This window comes from Anguilla anguilla, chromosome 15 (genome assembly GCF_013347855.1).
Source record: "Anguilla anguilla isolate fAngAng1 chromosome 15, fAngAng1.pri, whole genome shotgun sequence".
Lineage (NCBI taxonomy): Eukaryota > Metazoa > Chordata > Actinopteri > Anguilliformes > Anguillidae > Anguilla > Anguilla anguilla.
This window is the reverse complement of record NC_049215.1, coordinates 10,670,955-10,694,721: the sequence shown is the minus strand read 5'-3', so window position 1 is coordinate 10,694,721 and position 23,767 is coordinate 10,670,955. Positions and strand designations below refer to the sequence as shown.

The window sequence follows — 23,767 nt, the reverse complement described above, 5'->3', positions numbered from 1 at the left end:
GAAGTACTTCTAGTGAATCTAACATTTTAACTCATACTAATTTTAAAATAGTTTAAAGCAGTGGAATACAAAACACGGAAACAGTATTGATGCAGCTGTTATTATTTTTCTTCATTATTATTATTATTATTATTATTATTATTATTATTTATTTACGGGTAGTCTATTTCACAATCCAATCCGAAACATGAAATTTATAACACTTCTTACTAATTATATGTATGTTCAGTACGAACTCTCCTAATATGAAAAATTGTACCTAGCTTCTTATGATGGTCAAGTTTTAAAAAATAAACGCCTGAAAAACAAGTGTATTCAAATTCATTCAACGGCAGAATGCATCGCTTTTAAGTTTAGTTTTCCTGGTCATACCTGCCCTAATGTTTCAGTTTCTCGTTTCCCTTTTGACAAGGGAGGTAACCGTATTGCCAGAACAGCGATGACGCTAATTAGTTCCTCTGTACCTTTAAAAGTGAAGCCCCTTCCAGAGTATCCTTCGCGTTGATTGGTTTTTCACGAAAGCGGAAGTAGTTTACAGAAAGTTCTCGATTTTTATTGGAGAAAACAAGTGTCATTCTTACAGTGTAGACAGTAGAAGAAATTAGTAGTGGTTTTTGTATTTTTGCAGTCTTCATGAAGTGCAGGTAGCGGGTAGTGTCGAGAGAAGTGCGAAGTCAGATTCAGAAGTTGGATTCACTTTAGCCTAACACCAGCTTTCTAGTTTTTCGGTTTGTTCGTAGTTTTAACGGTAAGTACGTAATGCTTGTTATTCTTGTTTTGTTTTAACAGTAAGTTTGACTATATGACAACATGGCGCATTATCATTTACAAAGCACACCATACACATGCTGTCGGTACTGTTTTGGGAAACCACTAATTTACTGCTTTCATATAATTATAAGCAATGCACTAAAAAGTATAAATATTCAACCGTTTCTTAATATATGCAGATTTACAGGTTAAGTTCACGTGGCTTAGTGATCTGTATTAGGACTTTTAAATGATGCGCAGATAAAGATGAAATCTAACGTGACCTAGAATGTCTTAAACATTTTCTCAGTAGCCTACTGTCATTGCTAACGTTGTGAAAGGTAAAGTAGCTTCCTGTTACCGTCCTCTTCTTTTGTCCTTATTCTCGTGCACTTATGAAGGTTCTGAAGTGCACGAGCACTTAAGATCTGTGTTGCCGAGATATTGAGGTATTTATAAAGACATTTATCTACATCACCTAATTATCTCAATAATTATACCGTAAATCTCCCCATATCGCTTAAGCTTGTACTTAAGTATACTTTAGTAAATTGCTGCTGTTTTGATAATCTGTGTATGCAACCACTATTAATATGTCCGTCCCCCCCAACGAGGAATTCGTATGCTGTTTTCAGTAATTCCGTACTGTTTATTTTTATTTATTTTATTTTTTTGGTATGCCATTATATAGTATAGAGAAGCACTAGGGTTCAAATGTACATATGCTGAAATACCTGTTAAAACACGAAACCTGATAGATGTCATACGGACATTGGCCCGGGAGCTGGAGACTTCATTTAGCATCACAGCTGTGCCACACCAGGGATTTTACAAGACTGCCAGACTATCTGACACTGGCATTGACACCTGTATGAGTCAGTGCTAATGGGTGTGCGAGTGATCACTGGGCACTTCTGGTACAAACAGACAGGTGTTGTAATAATAATAATAATAATAATGCCATATGCAGTAGGCTGTAGGACAGTACACTACAGTAACCTTTAAAAGAATAAAAATATGTATATATAATGTTACATATATATACGTGTTATATAATATTATATATTACATTACAGGCATTTGGCAGACGCTCTTATCCAGAGCGACGTACAACAAAGTGTATAACCATAACCAGGAATATGTGTGTGTGTGTGTGTAAATATAAATATTATCAGTAATTCTAACAGTCATACTCATTACTAATTGTGAAGTTTAGATTCCTTATTTCCATGAACTCCTGGCTCCGCCTTGTATTATAGGAATTGTGATTGGGCAATATCCAATATTCAGAACAGCAGTATTTTATAGGCAATGTGATTGAGGAATATCCAATATTCAGAACAGCAGTATGCTATAGGCAATGTGATTGGGCAATATCCAATATTCAGAACAGCAGTATTTTATAGGCAATGTGATTGAGGAATATCCAATATTCAGAACAGCAGTATGTTATAGGCATTGTGATTGAGATATGTCCAGTTCAGAACAGACGTATATTATAGGCATTGTGATTGAGATATGTCCAGTTCAGAACAGACGTATATTATAGGCATTGTGATTGAGATATGTCCAGTTCAGAACAGACGTATATTATAGGCATTGTGATTGAGATATGTCCAGTTCAGAACAGACGTATATTATAGGCATTGTGATTGAGATATGTCCAGTTCAGAACAGACGTATATTATAGGCATTGTGATTGAGATATGTCCAGTTCAGAACAGACGTATATTATAGGCATTGTGATTGAGATATGTCCAGTTCAGAACAGACGTATATTATAGGCATTGTGATTGAGATATGTCCAGTTCAGAACAGACGTATATTATAGGCATTGTGATTGAGATATGTCCAGTTCAGAACAGACGTATATTATAGGCATTGTGATTGAGATATGTCCAGTTCAGAACAGACGTATATTATAGGCATTGTGATTGAGATATGTCCAGTTCAGAACAGACGTATATTATAGGCATTGTGATTGAGATATGTCCAGTTCAGAACAGACGTATATTATAGGCATTGTGATTGAGATATGTCCAGTTCAGAACAGACGTATATTATAGGCATTGTGATTGAGATATGTCCAGTTCAGAACAGACGTATATTATAGGCATTGTGATTGAGATATGTCCAGTTCAGAACAGACGTATATTATAGGCATTGTGATTGAGATATGTCCAGTTCAGAACAGACGTATATTATAGGCATTGTGATTGAAGAATGTCCCGTTCAGAGGTTTTATTGGGCCGACAACATTACATCCTGCTCTTCCTCAGGAAAATGGCTCAGTGGTACCGTTTGCAGCAGATGGACTCTAAGTACCTGGAGCAGGTTGACCAGCTGTACGATGACACCTTCCCCATGGAGGTCCGTCAGTACCTCAGCCAGTGGATCGAAAGCCAGGACTGGTAATCATCGTTTCAACACTGCTGACTTAAGTCAGAAATTCTGAATTTGATTGAAGTTATATGATTATGTGATAAAGTTATTAAGTGGTATGTTATATGACCAGTGCCTGGTGTACCACGGGCCTCTCTGTACCAAAACCTCTACTCGACCAAAGCTTTCAGTCCACTCAGTGATGGTGACTGGTGTTTTTACCACATGGATATTTTCAGAGATGAAGACCCTGTCGAGAGTTGTGTTGAGAGTATTGATGTGCATTTTTTCTGCTGAGATTATTTAATTCTTTACAAAATGAGTGAAAGTTCTCTCTAGGAACCCATGTGAAGTTATTTAGAATGTATTTTCCTCATATCTTCTGTATGTTAGAGACAAGTCTGATGGCCAGGGCTATGTGTAATAGAGCTACACACTGGGATTATGCTTATTATGCCGAATGTTTTTATTAACTGGAGGGTGCATTTGATGCACTGATGAACTTTCACACATCTAAATCGGTAACAAGTTTTTCGAGTTTCGTCATCTCCATTTTGGCCGCGACAGCTCGGTGTGCAACCTGAGAGATGAGCTAGGTAAACAAAACAGAGCAGTGCATTGTGGGAGGCGAGAACTACCTGGTGAGTTCCACCAAATACGGTGCCATATGGTCTTGGTGTTTGCACTGGTTGCTTATGATACTGCCAGCATAGAACGATGTTTCTGGGTTGTGAGTGGTCTTTAGCACTTAGAAAGCCGCTGCTGTGTTGTGAGTGGTCTTTAGTGGTTAGAAAGCTATTTCTGGGTTGTGGGTGGTCTTCAGTGGTTAGAAAGCCGTTGCTGGGTTGTGGGTGGTCTTTAGTGGTTAGAAAGCCTTTTCTGGGTTGTGAGTGGTCTTTAGTGGTTAGAAAGCCGTTGCTGGGTTGTGAGTGATCTTCAGTGGTTAGAAAGCCGTTGCTGGGTTGTGGGTGGTCTTCAGTGGTTAGAAAGCCGTTGCTGGGTTATGAGTGGTCTTTAGTGGTTAGAAAGCCGTTGCTGGGTTGTGAGCGGTCTTCAGAGGCCAGTGCTGTTCGGTACCGTGTTTCAGTTTCTCTCCCTGTCACTCATCCCCTACAGGGAGCTTGTGGCAAATAACGATTCCTTGGCGACCGTGCGGTTCCATGACCTCTTGGGCCAGCTGGATGACCAGTACAGCCGATTCACCCTGGAGAACAACTTCCTGCAGCAACACAACATCCGCAAGATCAAGCGCAACCTACAGGTGCAGACAGAGTTATCCAAATATCTGCGAGAATAAGCGCAACCTACAGGTGCAGACAGAGTTATCCAAATATCTGCGCGAATAAGCGCAACCTACAGGTGCAGACAGAGTTATCCAAATATCTGCGAGAATAAGCGCAACCTACAGGTGCAGACAGAGTTATCCAAATATCTGCGAGAATAAGCGCAACCTACAGGTGCAGACAGAGTTATCCAAATATCTGCGAGAATAAGCGCAACCTACAGGTGCAGACAGAGTTATCCAAATATCTGCGAGAATAAGCGCAACCTACAGGTGCAGACAGAGTTATCCAAATATCTGCGCGAATAAGCGCAACCTACAGGTGCAGACAGAGTTATCCAAATATCTGCGAGAATAAGCGCAACCTACAGGTGCAGACAGAGTTATCCAAATATCTGCGAGAATAAGCGCAACCTACAGGTGCAGACAGAGTTATCCAAATATCTGCGAGAATAAGCGCAACCTACAGGTGCAGACAGAGTTATCCAAATATCTGCGAGAACAAGCGCAACCTACAGGTGCAGACAGAGTTATCCAAATATCTGCGAGAATAAGCGCAACCTACAGGTGCAGACAGAGTTATCCAAATATCTGCGAGAATAAGCGCAACCTACAGGTGCAGACAGAGTTATCCAAATATCTGCGAGAATAAGCGCAACCTACAGGTGTTGCAGACAGAGACATCCAAATATCCGCTGGATTAAACACAACCTACAGGTGGCGCTTTGGGTGAAGCAGTAGCCCCCAGCGTTAATGTTCCAGCTCAGTTAAAGAAAATGTGCATGCCAGCGAGCTCAAATGGCTGTTCATTTAATGTTGCGTATCATAACATTTTTTTGCCGCCAACAGTGCCACAGCTTCCTTGCTACATTGCAAATGGTTCCAGATTTTATTTTTTTAATTAATAATTAATTAATAATTTAAAAAGTATTTATATTGCAGGCATTTAGCAGACGCTCTTATCCAAAGCGACTTATACAACTTTTTACGCAGCATTTACACTGCATCCATTTATGCAGCTGGATATGTACTGAAGCAATGCAGGTTACGTGCCTTGCTCGAGGGTACAACGGCAGTGTCCTACACGGGAATCGAACCTGCGACCTTTAGGTTACCAGACTGGCTCCCTACCCATTATACTACACCGCCCGCCCCTGCTGTTTAAGTAACGTGTGGACTATGATCGTGCCTTCCGAGGGGAAGCGAGTGGTTGTGATGCTGAGGGGGTGGCTGTGCGCCCGCAGGACCACTTCCAGGAGGACCCGGTGCACATGGCCATGATCATCAGCAAGTGCCTACAAGAGGAGCAGAAGATCCTGGCGTCAGCGGAGAAAACCGAGGTGCGTTACAGCGAGGGCAAAGGCGCGGGCACGGGCGCGGGCACGCTCACACGAGCAGGGTCCGAAACAGCGAGGGTCCAGGGCGTGTGGCGTGAGCGCATAGCGGAGAGCGCTCCTTTGGAGAACGCGTGGAATTAATTCACCGGGTTCGTTTTAAAAGAGCGGGTTTTCATTACGTTACATTACAGGCATTTAGCAGACGCTCTTATCCACAACGTTTTGCAGAACGTTTACATTGCATTACGTTACATTGTGTTCACTGGTTTGCTTAAAAGAGCCTCTGGAACAACGTGGAACTGCCTAAGGGCCTAACAACTACACACTGGTGTACAACCCCCTATAATTTACAGGAATTCTTATGGCAGGGAATTCCCCTCTGTAAATCTTTCCATAGAACATCCTCATTTCCTTGAACATAACTGCTGTACTTTGGCCGTGTGACTTCATCAGTTAACGCTCGCTTCATTTCCCTGCCTGTCTTTGGCAGGACAACATCGGGAGCACACAGACCAGCATGGTGGTGGAGAAGCAGAGGGAGCTGGACGGCAAAGTGAAGGACATCAAGAACAGAGTCCAGGTGAATGCCAGACCCTGCGGCTCTGCGGTCCGCCCCGCGAGCCGAAACGCCCCCCCCCCCCCACCCGCACCCCGCGGTCGCCCCACCCGGTCGCCCCGTTGACCCGTAACCAGGGGCGCAGGAAAAGCACGTCCCCAGTTACCCCCCCCCCCCGCTGCACGTCACTGCCACGCTCAGTCTTTCTGCATTTCTGTTGCCAGGAAATAGAGCAAAAGATAAAATCTCTGGAGGACCTGCAAGATGAGCACGACTTCAAGTACAAGTCCCTGCAGAGCAGAGGTGAGACGCCAGACCGCTTCGCCGTGCGCTTCAGAGAGAAAGCGCTTTCACGTGGCCTCACGCATCTAAAATGGCGTCTCTGCGTTAATGCTGATACGGACAGGGGTGAGGTGTTAGGTTTGAGTGGCCGTACTGATGTTGACACAGAGATGTGTCATCGTAGCGTGACACGTAATTCGCCAAACCCGCTCTGTACAAAGGTTCTAGCCACCTCGGTCCTGTGGCCTCCCTGTGCATGTTGATTTTGTTACAGCCGCAATCGTGATTCCAGAATGTCAACGAGCTGTTCGCCTTTCATAATTACAGTTTTCACGGGTCGAGGGATTATTTACCATCTTAAGCCACATTACACGTTGGGTTTATGGTGCTATATTACAAACATGTACATAAAAAGAGGAAACTGTAAAATGATTTAACTGAACAGATTAAAGAATGAGGCGAATGACTGAGTTCCCATGTGGTGAAAGTATGGAAAATGGCCACTAAAACTCACCGTTTGGTAGATAATGAAAAATTCGAAGACAAAGCAGATGATAACAATCCAACCCTGAACTGTGTTGATAAGTTTAATAAAAAATGATGAAAGAACTTAAACACCTTTGTTCAGGAACCCAGTTGGGAGCCTCGTGATGCACCTCAGCCTTTAATTTGATAATAATAATAATGGGTCAACCACAGCTTGCTTAGCTGGAGTTAAAGCTCAGGTCTAAACCCCTAGACCACAAAACTGTGTTAAACCCGGAACCGCTAATCCTTATTTCTCTGATTTGGATGGCTGTTCCAGGTGTGATGTAGTTCTGTGGTCTAGAGATATAAACCTGAGGTTGAAACTCCATGTAAGCACACTGAGAACAATAGAAATGGAAGTGAAGCGGTGGGGAGCAGCGGCATGTTGAATATGGCGGTGTGCTGTGCTTTGTGTGCAGAGCACGATGTGAACGGGGCGAACCAGAAGGAGGTGAAACGTGAGGAGATGCTGATTCGAGAGATGTTCCTCAGGCTGAATATCCACAGAGAGGTTAGAGATTCCCCTCCCCCTCGTCATCTGAAAGTCTGACAATCTGTGCCAGGAGCTGCCAGGGTTATGAATGCCTGTCAAATTTTTGGCTCAGAATTCTGTTTTGCATGTTTCATTACTTGAAATCAGCTTTTTCATAAATTGCTGGAATGTGCAGTACAGCAGCCGAATGGGCTTGTAGTGCTTTGTCAGTATTGTGATGGATATTGTTCAGCAGAGCCCAAATATTCTAGCAACTGTTTATGAAATGAAACGTTGCACGGAGAGAGGCTTTAGGTGTGCACAGTGTGCGTGTGTGCGGGTGATGTGTTGAGCCTGATTGGGTCTGATGTGTGTGCGGGTGATGTGTTGGGTTTGTCAAGCGTACGAGTGATGCGTTGGGTCTAACGTGGGTGATGCGTTGGGTCCGAGGCAGGCGATGCGTTGGGTCTGATGCGCGCGTTTGCGGGTGTGCTGCAGGAGGTGGTGCGTCAGATGGCGGACGTGCTGAACGCGGTGGAGCAGATCCAGTACGCCCTGGTCACGGACGAGCTGCCCGACTGGAAACGGCGCCAGCAGATTGCCTGCATCGGGGGCCCACCAAACACCTGCCTGGACCAGCTGCAGACCTGGTAATGGCCAGAGGAGGGCGCTGTTTCACACGCTGCCCTAACCAACACCCACATCACCTACCTTTGAGAAGTCAGTTATCGCTATTGACTGTTGAGATTATTTTGGTTTTCTGAGAACTAAAATGAGGATATGAGAGGCTATCTTTTCCTGTTTACATGGACGTCTTGCGTAGGTTCAAAACTACGGTGAAAATATGTAGCTACTGGTCAGTTCAGTAACTCTGGTGAAAAGAGCGTAGGTTCAGTAACTCTGGTGAAAAGAGCATAAGTTCAGTAACTCAGGTGAAAAGGGCGTAGGTTCAGTAACTCAGGTGAAAAGGGCGTAGGTACAGTAACTCAGGTGAAAAGGGTGTAGGCGGGGTTTCTTACCGATCCACCCGCCCCTCAGGTTCACAACGGTGGCCGAGAGCCTCCAGCAGGTGCGGCAGCAGGTGAGGAAGCTTCTGGAACTGGAGCAGCAGTACACGTACGAGAACGACCCCATTACCCAGAAGAAGGGCTTCCTGGAGGACCGGGCGCTGAACCTGTTCCGGAACCTCGTCATCAAGTAAGATCAGACCTCAGTTCAGCCCTGCCTGTTCTGGTACAGGGAACACACCGCACACAGCCTTTAACCTCAGCTGGGGAAGGATCCCCCTTTCACAGGATACTCTGTCTGTTTACACCTTCACCTGTTCCTCTCCCTTTTCTCCCCTCTGTCCGTCTTCCCCTGATTTCATTTCGTATTCTGTTCTCTTTGTTGGCTGCTGTTTTTCATTAAAAAAAATAATGGAAGACATGATGATGACATTAATTATGATATTTCTAATAATAGTAATCTGGAAGAGTATGTTTTTAGGAACTTGACTGTACTGCACCTGTACTGCATTGTCCCTAGCAGTGATATTTTGGAAAAGAAATGCGTGTGAGTGGGAGAGGTGGTTAGCTGTGCTGGCGGTGGCCGTGGCGGTTCCTGAGGTGTTGGGTGGGCCTCTGTTTCAGCTCCATCGTGGTGGAGAGACAGCCCTGCATGCCCACGCACCCACAGCGACCCCTGGTGCTGAAGACGGGCGTGCAGTTCACCGTCAAGCTCAGGTATGACCTCTGACCTCCACTGAGGAAACTCTGCCGGTTACCGCAGTTCAGTTGTTATTAGGGGAACGACCGTTTACTCAAAATCGTAGAGAAAAAAAGAATTGCAAAAAAAACACAAAAACTGCTAACGTCACATTGTAATTATTGGAAAGGAAATGGACAGCTGTCAGGTACTCAGGTACTTGTTCGCTTCCTGTTCTGGTCTTCTAAGCCTCCCCCCCCCCGCCCCCCAAAAAAAAGTATTACTGCAAGGACAAGCTTGTCATCATTTAGAAAAAATTGTAAAATGTCCCACACTTAGTTATCAGTTGATAGCTAGGAGCTGCATGATTTATGCATTATGCGTATAGTGTGTAAGTTTCTATACACTTAAAACATTTCATGCCTTTTTCATGCAGGAACATTAGTTTAGGCATAACCATATGACTAAATATAATTTTCCTCAACATATTTTTCTTAACACTTAGTGTTGTGACATTTTGTTTTATGATGTCACATTTTTTTTTCTCAGGCTGTTGGTGAAGCTGCAGGAATTTAACTACCAGCTCCGAGTCAAAGCATCTTTTGACAAGTGAGTTTGTGTCCATGGCCAGTGTTTTCTAATAAAAGCATTTTATTTGCTCCATGTTTAGATATAAAATACACCCAAAGCTCAGCTGTCTCCATTCACTGACCTGGTTGTTTTCTCCCCTAGGGATGTCCCTGAAAAAAACAAGTTGAAAGGGTATGAGATTCATTTCATAAACAATCCTATCGACTGAATTGACTTTAAATTATTCCTGCAGTTGATGAGGAATAATCTTTTCGGTCTGTTCCAGCTTCCGCAAGTTCAACATCCTTGGCACCAGCACCAAGGTGATGAACATGGAGGAGTCCAACGGCAGCCTGGCCGCCGAGTTTCGCCATCTGGTACGAGCCTTTATAACTCCATAAGGGCGTGTCGTAAGCATGTTATAAGCTGTTATGAAGGCTGTTCCTCCTTCTTTGGCTACTGTGTGAAAATCTGTGTTTTGTTTTCTCAAACGCAGCAATTGAAAGAACAGAAGGCTGCTGGTAACAGGACAAATGAGGTAAGGAAGAATACACCGGAAACTATAAGGTGCTGATTTGGCGGTTTGGCTCTGTGTGGGAGTTTGTATAAGGTGCTGTTTTTGTGGTTTTGGCTGTGTGGGAGCCTGTAAGGTGCTGTTTTTGTGGTTTTGGCTGTGTGTGGGAGTCTGCAAGATGCTGATTTGGAAGTTTTGGCTGTGTGTGGGAGTCTGCAAGATGCTGATTTGGAAGTTTTGGCTGTGTGTGGGAGTCTGTAAGGTGCTGATTTGGAAGTTTTGGCTGTGTGTGGGAGTCTGTAAGGTGCTGATTTGGTGGTTTTGGCTGTGTGTGGGAGTCTGCAAGGTGCTGATTTGGGAGTTTTGGCTGTGTGTGCATTTGTAAGATGCTGATTTGGTGGTTCTGGATGTAGGCTATGTGGGAGTCTGTAAGATGCTGATTTGGTGGTTTTGGCTGTGTGTGGGAGTCTGCAAGGTGCTGATTTGACAGTTTTGGCTGTGTGTGCATTTGTAAGATGCTGATTTGGTGGTTCTGGATGTATGTGGGAGTCTGGAAGATGCTGATTTGGTGGTTTTGGCTGTATGTGGGAGTCTGTAAGGTGCTGATTGGGCGGGTTTGGCTGTATGTGGGAGTCTGTAAGGTGCTGATTGGGCGGGTTTGGCTGTATGTGGGAGTCTGTAAGGTGCTGATTGGGCGGGTTTGGCTGTGATCGCAGGGGCCGCTCATCGTGACGGAGGAGCTGCACTCCATCAGCTTCGAGACGCAGCTCTGCCAGCCGGGACTCGTCATCGACCTGGAGGTAAGACTGGGACACTGTGACCGGGGAGGTGCCTGAGATTTAACGGCTGACCGCAGCACGGCGAGCGGTACTTATACGTCCTGAATATAGTGCCTTCATAGTGACTCTATCAGTATTTAGTTAACATTTTACACAAGACATAAAATCCATTATTTCCACTTCGCCGCTACCTCATTTTCCTAGACAGCAATGTGGGGTATTTGCATTGTTTTCAAGGAGCTGCAAATTCCAGTCAACTGTGTTGACAAGGCAATAAAGTTTTGATCCTTGAATCTCACAGCCGAGAAAGAAAGAAATGCTGGTAAGTGTGGTTTTATAGTGTTATTTGAGGTTGGTCTGGTCCTGCTTTTTAACACTGTTGACCTCTCCACCTTGTAGTTTCAGATGTTAATGTTTGTGGTGTTACCACTATTGTATCAGCAGAAAGGGTGACTTGATTCGGTTTAACACTCAAAATTTTATAGTAGTGATAAGGAGCTTCATATTGCAAGGGTGTGATTGTGTGCGCTGCTTCCTGGTTCATAACTTGTTTGTTTGACCGGGCAGGCTGTATCTTTGAGGTTACTTTCCCTGAGGTGTGTGTGTGTGTGTGTGTGTGTGTATATATATGTGTGTGTGTGTGTGTGTGTGTGTGTGTGTGTGTGTGTGTGTGTATATATATGTGTGTGTGTGTGTGTGTGTATGTGTGTGTGTGTGTGTGTGTGTGTGTGTGTGTGTGTGTGTATGTATATATATGTGTGTGTGTGTGTGTGTGTGTATGTGTGTGTGTGTGTGTGTGTGTGTATGTATATATATGTGTGTGTGTGTGGGTGTGTGTGTATGTGTGTGCATGTGCGCGTGCGTGTGTGTGTAGAACATAAGATGACTGATAAGACCGTTTTCTCCGTCTCTCCACCTCCCCATGCTGCCGCCCACAGATTACCTCCCTCCCGATTGTGGTGATCTCCAACGTGAGCCAGCTCCCTAGCGGCTGGGCCTCTATCCTGTGGTACAACATGCTGTGCACCGAGCCAAAGGTCGGCCATTTTATTCCATTTCCTCCCTTGCACCATATTTCTAGTACTATCCGTGGTTTTATTTCTGTGCCGCCAGCTCTCTGGCTGCTGATTGGCTGACGCTTCCCTCTCCTTCTCCCCCGTTCCAGAACCTGTCCTTCTTCCTCAGTGCCCCCCAGGCCCGCTGGTGCCAGCTGTCCGAAGTGCTGAGCTGGCAGTTCTCCTCCGTCACCAAGCGGGGGCTGAGTGAGGAGCAGCTCAGCATGCTGGGAGACAAACTGCTGGGTGAGTATGGGTAATTCAGCTGTGTGGTGTGAAACTTAGTATCCTTCCTGAGACTGTTTGATGTGTCTTATTGACTGCTTACTGGACTACAGTCCCGTGAGGGCTTAGAGCCAGATTACATGACATTACCTAGATGTGAGGGTTGAAGAACGGGGAGGTTTCTGAAGAGCTTGTTGTCCTGTAGGTCGAGAGGCGGGCGGAAACCCCGAAGGGCTCATCCCCTGGACCAAGTTCTGTAAGGTGTGTCATCATCCGGAGCCTGTGCAAACTGCCGTTAAGTGTAGATCTGTGGTGTCAAACTCGTGCCATGGAGAGCCGTGTGTATGCAGGTTTTCATTCCAACCAATTAATGCTGCCTTAATTGAGTCCAATTACTCATTCAGCCATATGCGTTTAACTGCATTGAAGCACAGAATATAAGAAAATTTTTATTTAGACAATGCGGGTCACCATAGACGTCGGGTCACCATTGTGCACAAACCTGCATCCCTAATTCAGCAAATAATTTAACTAATTATATAATCAAGATCTGAGGCTGGAATGAAAACCTGCATACACACGGCCCTCCGTGGCACGAGTTTGACACCACTGGTGTAGATGAACATGCCATTTATGTTTTAGCATGGTAATAACATGAAATAACGCTAATAATCTTTATAACATTTAATAATTTCTGTCATTTGTGTTTTCACAATGAGCTGAGTGAGTGTTTTTACCGTGAGCTCAGTGAGTGTGTTTTACTCTGAGCTCAGTGCGTGTGTGTATTTACTGTGAGCTCAGTGAGTGTTTTTGCTGTGAGCTCAGTGAGTGTGTTTTTACTGTGAGCTCAGTGAGTGTGTTTTTACTGTGAGCTCAGTGAGTGTGTGTTTTTACTGTGAGGTCAGTGAGTGTGTTTTTACCGTGAGCTCAGTGAGTGTGTTTTACTGTGAGCTCAGTGAGTGTGTGTTTTACCATGAGCTCAGTGATTGTGTGTTTTACTGTGAGCTCAATGTGTGTTTTACCGTGAGCTCAGTGACTGTGTTTTACTGTGAGCTCAGTGAGTGTGTTTTTACTGTGAGCTCAGTGAGTGTGTTTTTACCGTGAGATCAGTGAGTGTGTTTTTACTGTGAGCTCAATGTGTGTTTTACCGTGAGCTCAGTGACTGTGTTTTACTGTGAGCTCAGTGAGTGTGTTTTTACCGTGAGATCAGTGAGTGTGTTTTTACTGTGAGCTCAGTGATTGTGTGTTTTTACTGTGAGATCAGTGAGTGTGTGTTTTTACTGTGAGATCAGTGAGTGTGTTTTTACCGTGAGCTCAGTGAGTGTGTGTTTTACTGTGAGCTCAGTGATTGTGTGTTTTTACCGTGAGCTCAGTGAGTGTGTTTTACTGTGAGCTCAGTGATTGTGTGTTTTACTGTGACCTCAGTGAGTGTGTGTTTTACCATGAGCTCAGTGATTGTGTGTTTTTCATGTGAGCTCAGTGAGTGTGTGTTTTACCATGAGCTCAGTGAGTGTGTGTTTTTCATGTGAGCTCAGTGATTGTGTGTTTTTCATGTGAGCTCAGTGAGTGTGTGTTTTACCATGAGCTCAGTGAGTGTGTGTTTTTCATGTGAGCTCAGTGATTGTGTGTTTTTCATGTGAGCTCAGTGAGTGTGTGTTTTACCATGAGCTCAGTGAGTGTGTGTTTTTCATGTGAGCTCAGTGAGTGTGTGTTTTACCATGAGCTCAGTGATTGTGTGTTTTTCATGTGAGCTCAGTGAGTGTGTGTTTTACCATGAGCTCAGTGAGTGTGTGTTTTTCATGTGAGCTCAGTGAGTGTGTGTTTTACTGTGAGCTCAGTGAGTGTGTGTTTTTCATGTGAGCTCAGTGAGTGTGTGTTTTACCATGAGCTCAGTGAGTGTGTGTTTTTCATGTGAGCTCAGTGAGTGTGTGTTTTACTGTGAGATCAGTGAGTGTGTGTTTTTCATGTGAGCTCAGTGAGTGTGTGTTTTACCATGAGCTCAGTGAGTGTGTGTTTTTCATGTGAGCTCAGTGAGTGTGTGTTTTACTGTGAGATCAGTGAGTGTGTGTTTGTCATGTGAGCTCAGTGAGTGTGTGTTTTACCATGAGCTCAGTGAGTGTGTGTTTTTCATGTGAGCTCAGTGATTGTGTGTTTTTACTGTGAGCTCAGTGAGTGTGTGTTTTTCATGTGAGCTCAGTGAGTGTGTGTTTTACTGTGAGCTCAGTGAGTGTGTGTTTTACTGTGAGCTCAGTGATTGTGTGTTTTTCATGTGAGCTCAGTGAGTGTGTGTTTTTCATGTGAGCTCAGTGAGTGTGTGTTTTACTGTGAGCTCAGTGAGTGTGTGTTGTTACTGTGAGATCAGTGAGTGTGTGTTTTACTGTGAGCTCAGTGATTGTGTGTTTTTCATGTGAGCTCAGTGAGTGTGTGTTCACTCCGGCAGAGCGAGAAGACCTTCCCCTTCTGGCTGTGGATTGAGGGAATTCTGGAGCTGATCAAGAGACACCTGCTGGCACTCTGGAACGATGGGTAAGGTGATGCACAGCGCTGAGTCCAGGAACACTGTCGGTCCAGGGGAACTTCTTGCTGGTGAGCGAGGATTTGGGTTGGAGGGACAGGTTTCTGTTTCCACCACGGCTCAACTGGCTAATATTCTGCATTAATTAATTCTGCAGAATAAGCCACAGTAGAGAAGTTTCATATAGTGACACAACAGCTGTCTTCAGGAGTCACAATGTAGCTAAAGTGTCCGATCTCATATAATTGGGTTAATTAAATAACAAGTACAAAAAGCAAATGTGGACCTCTTTTCCCAGATGTTATACACAACAAGGCTTATTGATGATGAATAACAGGACATGGGGAGGGTCTCATAGTCTGATATTGAATCCGGATTGTTCCAGTACCGACTGGGGCCTATAGCCCCACAGCGCCACAGTTTCCTAATTGTAATATTAAAATACTGTGTGTGAATATGATATTTATGTTCCTGAACTTGGGGATGGTGATATGACTGGATAGAGAGAGATGGGTTGCCGGGACACTCTTGTTCACTGTGCTACTGTTTGGATAAGACAAACCATTTTTCCTGGAATTTTTTTAATTGACCTGACAACCTGGTCTTCCCAACCAAGAACTAACCAATCGCAGCCCCACGTAGGCCTGGTTTTAATTATCGGGCAGAAAAAGGGTTGATGCTATGTAGCTATATTTGCATAACGACATTTGGCTCCTCTGTGTGTGTCTGTGTGTCTGTCTGCGTGTCTGTCTGTCTGTCTGTGTGTCTGTCTGTCTGTGTGTCTGTCTGTGTGTGTGTGCGTGTCTGTCTGCGTGTCTGTCTGCGTGTCTGTCTGTGTGTCTGTCTGTGTGTGGTACGCAGGCACATTATGGGTTTCGTGAGTAAGGACCGCGAGCGGGCGCTACTTAAGGACATGAACTCCGGGACCTTCCTGCTGCGGTTCAGCGAGAGCAGCCGCGAAGGAGCCATCACCTTTACCTGGGTGGAGTTCTCCCCCAACGGTGAGGGCCGGGGGTGGGGATGGCTTTACCTGGGTGGAGTTCTCCCAAAACGGTGAGGGCCGGGGGAGGGGGTAGGGTTGAGGGCCGGGGGTGAGGCCGGGGCCCGTGGAAGGGTCCTCTCGTGTGCTCTGACTGGACTGGAGGTGTGGTCAGACCCCCCCCCCCCCCTACTCCAGGCCAGTCTGTTTATGTTGTACTGCCTGCCTTCCACAGTAGGGTCTTTAAAATGAGTAAAGGCCCTGTGTATTCAAAATCTCCATTTTGTTTGTAGTTCTTATGCCATGCTAATTCTTTGACATTATATCAAATTTATTCTGTTTTTAAAAAATGTGAAATTGAGCACACGTATGTGGTGTGTGTTATGTTAAATTGAACACACATACTGTATGTTGTGTGTGTTATGTTAAATTGAACACACAAATGTTGTGTGTTGTTAAATTGAACACACATATGTTGTGTGTGTTATGTTAAATTTAACACACATACCGTATGTTGTGTGTGTTATGTTAAATTGAACATACAAATGTTGTGTGTTGTTAAATTGAACACACATATGTTGTCGGTTTTATGTTAAATTGGACACACGTATGTTGTGTGTTTATGTTAAACTGAACACACAAATGTTGTGTGTTGTTAAACTGAACACACAAATGTTGTGTGTGTTATGTTAAACTGAACACACATATGTTGTGTGTGTTATGTTAAACTGAAAACACGTATGTTGTGTGTGTTGTTAAACTGAACACACGTATGTTGTGTGTGTTATGTTAAACTGAACACACGTATGTTCTCACACATGCAGGCGAGCCCCAGTTCCATGCGGTGGAGCCGTACACCAAAAAGGAGCTCACGGCCGTCTCCTTCCCCGACATCATCCGCAACTACAAGGTCATGGCGGAAGAGAACATTCCAGAAAACCCGCTGCGCTTCCTGTACCCCAGCATCCCCAAAGACAGCGCCTTCGGGAAGTACTACAGCCGGCAGACTGAACGTAAGACTGACCCCCAATACGGCCTGTAGTCACCCTATTAAGAGTTCTTATTTTTATAGTGTTCTAACCACCTAGTCAGATATCATACTCACGCCCTTTAAATTCCACTGTCACAAGTGACTGTGTCTCAGCATCAAATGCATAACTCCCTTGTTTGTCTTTCTAGCATTTTGGTGCATGTCCTTGAAAAGCAGCACATCTGTAATAAAGCCTGTTGCATGCACAGACTGAGTGAGACACCCCTTAAGCCCTGCCCTGGTCTCACATCCCACCCCGAGTCTCAAACCCTGCCCTGGTCATAAGGCCTGCCCTGGCTGTGTTCGTATGCTTACAGGATTGCATCAGCTTATTCTGCCTTCTGTTTATTCAGAATCGGAGCCCATGGATGTGGAGAGCCCCAGCGTACCGGGGTACATAAAGACAGAGCTGATCTCCGTGTCGGAAGTGTAAGAGCCTCCTTTACAGCCTACAGATCTCTACAGCAGATATGTAGTCAGACACAATCCATATTTACTTCTGTCTACCACTAAGGTGGTATCCAACGTCATTATCCTCTCCCTCCCTGGGGTGTAGGCCAGTCCCCCAGTGTGTCTCTTGTGGGTTAACCGGGATGGAGTTATGTGCTGTTTGTATGCAGTCTGCTGCATGAGAGGAGTGTGATAACACTCTCTGTCTTTTTAGTCATCCTTCTAGATTTCAAGACACCATGCTGCCCTTGTCCCCAGAAGACTTTGGCGCACTCACAAAGTTCATCAACCCCGCGGAGATCGAGACCGTGGTACGTCAGGTTCAGCGTTTCTGTAGTGCCGCCACGGATATGTACTCGAACACGCACCACTGTAGCCAATCCATACAGCATTAATATTCTTCTCCTTGTTCGCCTATTGGCCGCATGCTCTTAAGATACAGCCCACAAAGAAAAAAGGGCAAACACCCAGAAACCTCCCAGGTGCTTTTTAGAATAACAGGCAGACAAGCAAGAACTGGGCAAAAGTGCACAGTCACAGATTGCCCGCACATCCTGCTTATGACTCAATGGTTGCTTTATAATATTTTCATGGTGAAAATCCTGCATAGCATGCCTTTCATTTTTAAGGAGTTGCATTTTTTAAACTGAAGGTATGCCTAGTTTTTTTTTTTTACTGCTGGAGTTTTAAGAGCTAACTAAAGTTCTTCAAAGCAGTGCTTTGGATTAGATAGGAGGTACAGGCTAACATTCTGGACCTGAGTCTGATCACACGTGTAGTATTTACTAGCTCTGTATTGTCTCCCACGCTGGCCTAGTTTCACCTTGGCCAGGTGTGTATTAAGTGGCAGGTTCAGTGACAGTGTAGTGGGTTGAGAGGTTTCAGGTTCGATTCCCAGGTGGTGCACCGTGGCTTTACCTCCGAGGCGCTTAGCCTGACTTCCTGTCACAGGTGTGTGGTTTTGCGGTACGGACAGCATGTAAAAATGCAAGCCGTGGGTAAGGGCGTCTGATACACAAGTAGCTTGTGTATGCCCCAGGTACGCACCTTTCTCTCGCCTGAGATGAAGTGGCGTTGGCACCTGCCATCCCTGCTGTGGCCATGTCCCCAGAAGCAGTTTTCACCCAAAATCTTCCTTGGTGTCGTTGTGCCGACCTCACCGAGCGTTGCCCGGATTGTGTTAAGCATGTCTCCCACTTAAGTGCAAGTTTTAGCTTTTTACCTTCAGCTACGGAAAAACAATCACCGGAGCTAACTCACAAACCGTGTTTTAGCTGGTGAAAGGAACAATCGCATTTAATTATTTAAAAGTGGCCCTTCATAGGTTTGTTAATAAAAATATGTCGTTTTAAATGTCAAATATTTTCATTAATAGTGCGAACGTATAATTCCATATGAATTAATACCGTACTAATTATTAATTATCAATACCGAACTAAATGTTAATTATTTGGTACTACTAATACTTAATAAAGAATGACGTATCATTAATACAGTATTACTGGTTACCGTTGCAGCCAGGCTGGGCTGCTTTCTTGTTGTTAAGCAAAGACGTGAGCTGTTTTCAGGCCTGTTTGTCAGTTACTCTCACAGCCAGGAGACTGAGCCCGATCAGATTCTGCTCGTATACACAAGGGACTTTGTGAAGGTTGATTTGATGTTCTAGAGGTACAGTGGATACACGTGGATCATCCCTTTCATTTGAAACATTTAGTTTGTGCACTGCTTCTTGCTTTAATTGGTCAGTATTCCTGGGTGAAAGTACGCACTGTGTGTCTGGCTTGTTTTTCAAACATCTGGTTTCCTCTACAGATGTGCAGCGCGTTCCCAAATTAGACAGACTCCTATCCGAACCTGGATCCACCGGGCAAGGAGAGGTTCCTCATCTTTTCGTTGATGCTTGGAGTGTGACTCCTGCTGAAAGCATTGGCTGTATTAGCCTTCTCTGCAGTGACTTATGTCTGCTTGTATTACTGATGTTACATTATTTGCACTTGTCTTGTACAGATACTTGTTTTAAGTATGCTCAATCAAAATCATTTGCATGTTGTTTTTTTTTAAATGTCTGAAATCCAACAGTTCAGTTCGGTTCAATATGTTTGTTTGGTTATTTTTTTTTCCTCTGAAAAATCCACATTGTCAAACGTTATTTTTAACTTATCATGACGTACTGTAGCAAGAGCAGTAACGGACCCAGGCGCCTAGGGGGCGCTGCTCCACATTCAGATGTGTGAATATCACTACGTATGCAATGCAAATAAATTCATTTGTTTGTGCCTCTGAAACCTTTCTTTATTTTGGTCATTAAAATAAATACATTTCCATCGCCCGCCACAATGCATACTGGGACAAGCTGCAAGGTAAACTGAAAGGTGTACACTAAAACAGGTGCCCCCAGTCTCGGCCCTGCTGCTCTCCTGTGTATGCTGGCCAACCAGTCTCCAACCAGTCCCCACAGGTGTGCCGCACGGATTTGCGTGCTTCTGAGCTCACGCTGGTCTTGTAGTGGAATCTCGGTTTTGCTCGTTGCCATTTGAATCGTCATGGAAATGGTTGATTTCTCTTTCCACCTTTTCAAAACATGGGACTCTCATCAGCGCTTAGATAGCAATGGCAGAGAGGCTAGAGATTTGCCCTAGAGCAACTGAACAGTGAAGTTGCAATTTTGAAAAGAGTTAAATTTGTACATTGAAATGTGTGATGATTTGCAATTTACAGTACTTGTTGCAGCAAGTTTTAGCCAGTGTTATCTTAACAGTCCTGTGTGACTGAGTTGACTCAAATTTGCCACCTCCAATTGGAGCCCCACTTACATGACATCAGAAATAATCGACCAATGGTTTGTTAGTAAAGCGCATCCCCAGAATTTTGGTGGTCTTGTCTCACATCATTATGTGAAATTTGGCAGGTTTATGAGCCAGGTAGCTGAAGCTGGAGACTGCTCTTCAAGCCTAAGTAAAGCCAGTATACACAGCGCACCACCAGGGCCAGACCTGGAGCATCATATGCTAAACGAAGAAGAATAAAATGAATAATACATTCACAACTGTCCCAGTCAGTTTGAGACCGATCCAGATCAAAGCCAACACAGAATGGAGAAGAACGTAAACACCTACTGAACACGGATTTTGCAGATAGATGGATAATAATATCCAGATGGCCATTACTGAAATTCTGAAAATTAGTTTGAGCTGAACAGAAAGGAAGATTGCATTGATAGTTCTGCTTGAGGTTCAATGATTTGAATTCAGCCTGAATTCACTGAACACTTGTATTCAGATTCAACTTGCAATTAAATTGAAATGTTTTTCAGTACAAATATTACTCATACTTTTCTCTAAATGAGTGGTAATCTCACAAAACTGTGAAGAACATTTTCATTGTGACTCAAAGTTACGGACAAGTGTTAGGCTAAATCCAGGACCTCCAGCGTTTGCAGCGTTTTACTTTTTAAATTTGAATGAATTACGACTAAAATCCGTCTCACGTGCTCAAAAACAAAGGCACACACACAACACACACAAACACTTTCTAAAAGGTTGGATTTGCGGAGAGACAATTCAAGTATGCGCACGTTTCACTTCGGCCTGTACAATATAACAATGTGCTTTTCTCCGTACAAAAAGGAGATCCTGCTGTCATTAAGAAGATCCTGCCGTCATTATTCTGGTCCAACATCTCTGTTCCGCCTCTGCCTGTGTTCCAGAGTCTCAGGACTTCAGTATATCTTAAACTAATTTAATGGACAAATTAAAATAATTATGATTCATCCCCCCCCACCTCTTTTTCCTATGTCTGGAATCTCTCCACCCATAAAGAACAGCAAGGAAGAACCAAAAATTGGGTTTTAGTTCTAACATTCTCTGATTTTAAAACGATCATTTTGATTGGGTGTTGAAAGCAAAAATTTTTTGCTTGGTTCATTCAAGGTCAGAGACTGACAGATCACTTTAGCCCCTCCCACTCTCGACTACCGATGGCCACTCCTGTCCAACCGACGACGTAGCACGGGCTTGAGCTAGCGACCTCCAGTCTGCAGAGCACGTTCAAGTTCACAGGCCGCAGAAAAGAAGTGTTCTCTAAACGCAGTCTAGCTCTTAACAGGCTGTGAACTTTAGCGCACTGTTATAGCGGATGGAGAATACCCTGTAGAGATGCATTTTGGGGATTGATCTTCAGCTCCCTCCATTTGAACGATGAGGTGACCATACACACTTGATTCTTTGGCTAAAAAGCGTCATACTTTCCTCACCATACGTGATAGAGCCAAACAAAAAAACAAACAAACAAACAAAAAAATATATAGTGGTAAAGCTTTGTATGTCACCTTTTGTCATGAATTGTGCAAATGTCACTTTGGAATAAAGATGATGAGGGAAAAGGATAAAGAAATCACCCATAAACTCAACAATCACAAAGCATCTCAAAGCATTTTAACACCCTCTGTGGGACAGTGTTTAAAGGGATAGTTCACTTTCTGGGTTTTTTAATATGAATTATTATTTCAGTCGTAGTGTATGAGCTCAATTGGCCAAGACAGCCCCTGTATTTGCTGAATGATATTTCAGATATTTGGAGAGGATTCTGAAAAGCCAGTGGGTTTTTTTTGGCAGGTACAGTGCATTTAGGGGTTGGTGGTCTAAAGCAAGAAAATACTGTTCACATAGCTCCAAAACAGCTTATACAATGACGTTATCCCTCCAGAGGTTGTATACATATGTATATTGCCAGATTGTTCTTCAAAACGTTAAGCAAAATATGATTTTTGTATATAGCTATTTCAATGGAACATGCAGCCAGAGACCTCTGTGCTCAAGGCGTGATGGGAACTGATATTTGTGTTTATAATCGTGAATAAAGGCTGTAGAGTTATTCAGTTCATATTTACAGTCTGTGGGAACATAACTCCACTGTGCAAGTTCCTTTTGAGTTTCCTGTAGTACATTTTCTTGCTTTAGACCACAAATCCCAGAATTCCTCCCACCGTAAAGCCTGCAGACTGTCAGAAATGTCTCTAAATATCTATAATGTACTTCATCGCATAAAAAAACAGCCTGGCCCATTAAAATCATATATTAAAACTGAAATGATATCAGAAACCCCAGAAAGTGAACTATCTCTTCAAAAACAAAGAAAATAATGTTCAGTTACTGCACTCCAACCATTCATATTGCTGCACTACAAACACAACAGTATTTACACCGAAAGCTTACAGTTCTGTGATATTACATATCATATTACATAAGATATAAGACTCCAACATTACGTGATTATATAATGTAAATACATGTGTTTTTCATATAGTCATTTTATACACGGTTACGCATTAACAAAAACACTGAGCCTGAAGCAGTTTAAATGACACAAACTGCAGGTAGCCGGACAGAGAGGCGGGAATCGTGGGGGCTCGAGGGGGCGTGGGGGAACGGTTTCGCTGCCGCAGAGTTTCGCACGTGAAAACGGCTGGAAAAAAGGACAAACACTCGTTTACAGCACTACCATAATGAACGAAGTCGACGGCACTCCCACAAGACTCCCACCGGTCACACACAGAGTTACGATTGGTTTACAGGAGTGCTGCGCCCCGCCCCCTGCCCTGCCTGGCCCCGCCCCCTGGCAGGGGGCCTACAGCAAGCCGTCCAGGTTCTTCTCCGCCGTCTCCTTGTCGTCGGTGGTCTCCGGGGGGCTGTACTTGTCGTGGTAGTCCTTGAGGATCAGCACCACGTCGTGGTGCCCGAAATGCACGGCCTCGTCCATCGGGGTGTTGCCCCACCTGGCGTGACAGAGAACTGAGCTAAGCTCCGCCTTCTTTTAAAGAAACGACCGTGTGTAAAGGAACAAAATGTCTGCTCGAGTTTTAAAGAACCTGTGCGATCGCTTGACTGAAGTGCAACTGAAGAATCAGTGAAATCATAACAACATAAATATATGACACAAAAGTGGTTAAAATTAAAGTGCGGTGTTATTTGTGCAATACATATGCTCTTCAAATGTCCAGTATTTAATCTTACTGTAGTGGGAAATATGAGTATATTTTTACGTTCAGAATAACAGATTCATTTAGTCTCAAATGAATAAAACTGGCTCAATATCATAGGATTGTTTACTTTGATTTACTGGAAAAAATATTTTGATGACACAGGTTATTTAAACTGCCTCAGTCATCCTGCATTATATTGCTGACAGGATCCAAAATGTCTAACATGTAATGTGCACTAGCACAGATATTTTTTAGACAAAAATACACAGGAAGTCAAATGAAAACTGGCCTGTATGCACACACACAGGAGCCAAACACAGGCATGTCCATGTGCAGACTGGCCTGCACACACACACACACACACACACACAGGACAGACATGTCCTTGTGCAGAC

The 23,767-nt window shown here is 44.0% G+C and overlaps 2 protein-coding genes across 3 annotated transcripts in view; one reads left to right on the top strand and one right to left on the bottom strand.

The window, feature by feature from the left end:
* Positions 1-588: 588 nt before the first annotated feature.
* On the top strand, positions 589-19,677 carry LOC118214287 (signal transducer and activator of transcription 1-alpha/beta-like). Its single transcript, XM_035394149.1, has 24 exons — positions 589-748; positions 3,030-3,161; positions 4,249-4,393; positions 5,659-5,754; positions 6,242-6,331; positions 6,532-6,610; positions 7,537-7,628; positions 8,088-8,239; positions 8,628-8,786; positions 9,221-9,313; positions 9,825-9,884; positions 10,008-10,037; positions 10,132-10,222; positions 10,342-10,383; positions 11,076-11,159; positions 12,077-12,175; positions 12,304-12,439; positions 12,624-12,679; positions 14,859-14,944; positions 15,795-15,934; positions 16,737-16,925; positions 17,296-17,371; positions 17,607-17,703; positions 19,205-19,677. The coding sequence occupies exons 2-24, from the start codon at positions 3,034-3,036 to the stop codon at positions 19,226-19,228; spliced, it is 2,244 nt and encodes a 747-aa protein (XP_035250040.1). The 5' UTR covers positions 589-748; positions 3,030-3,033; the 3' UTR covers positions 19,229-19,677.
* LOC118214288 (glutaminase kidney isoform, mitochondrial-like) overlaps positions 19,503-23,767 on the bottom strand; it is a 51,910-nt gene continuing 47,645 nt past the window's right edge. For both annotated transcript variants that reach the window (XM_035394152.1, XM_035394151.1), the window contains exon 18: positions 19,503-23,165. In XM_035394152.1, coding sequence (XP_035250043.1) covers positions 23,018-23,165 — 148 coding nt within the window. In that variant the 3' untranslated portion in view covers positions 19,503-23,017. The remainder of the gene's footprint in view (positions 23,166-23,767) is intronic.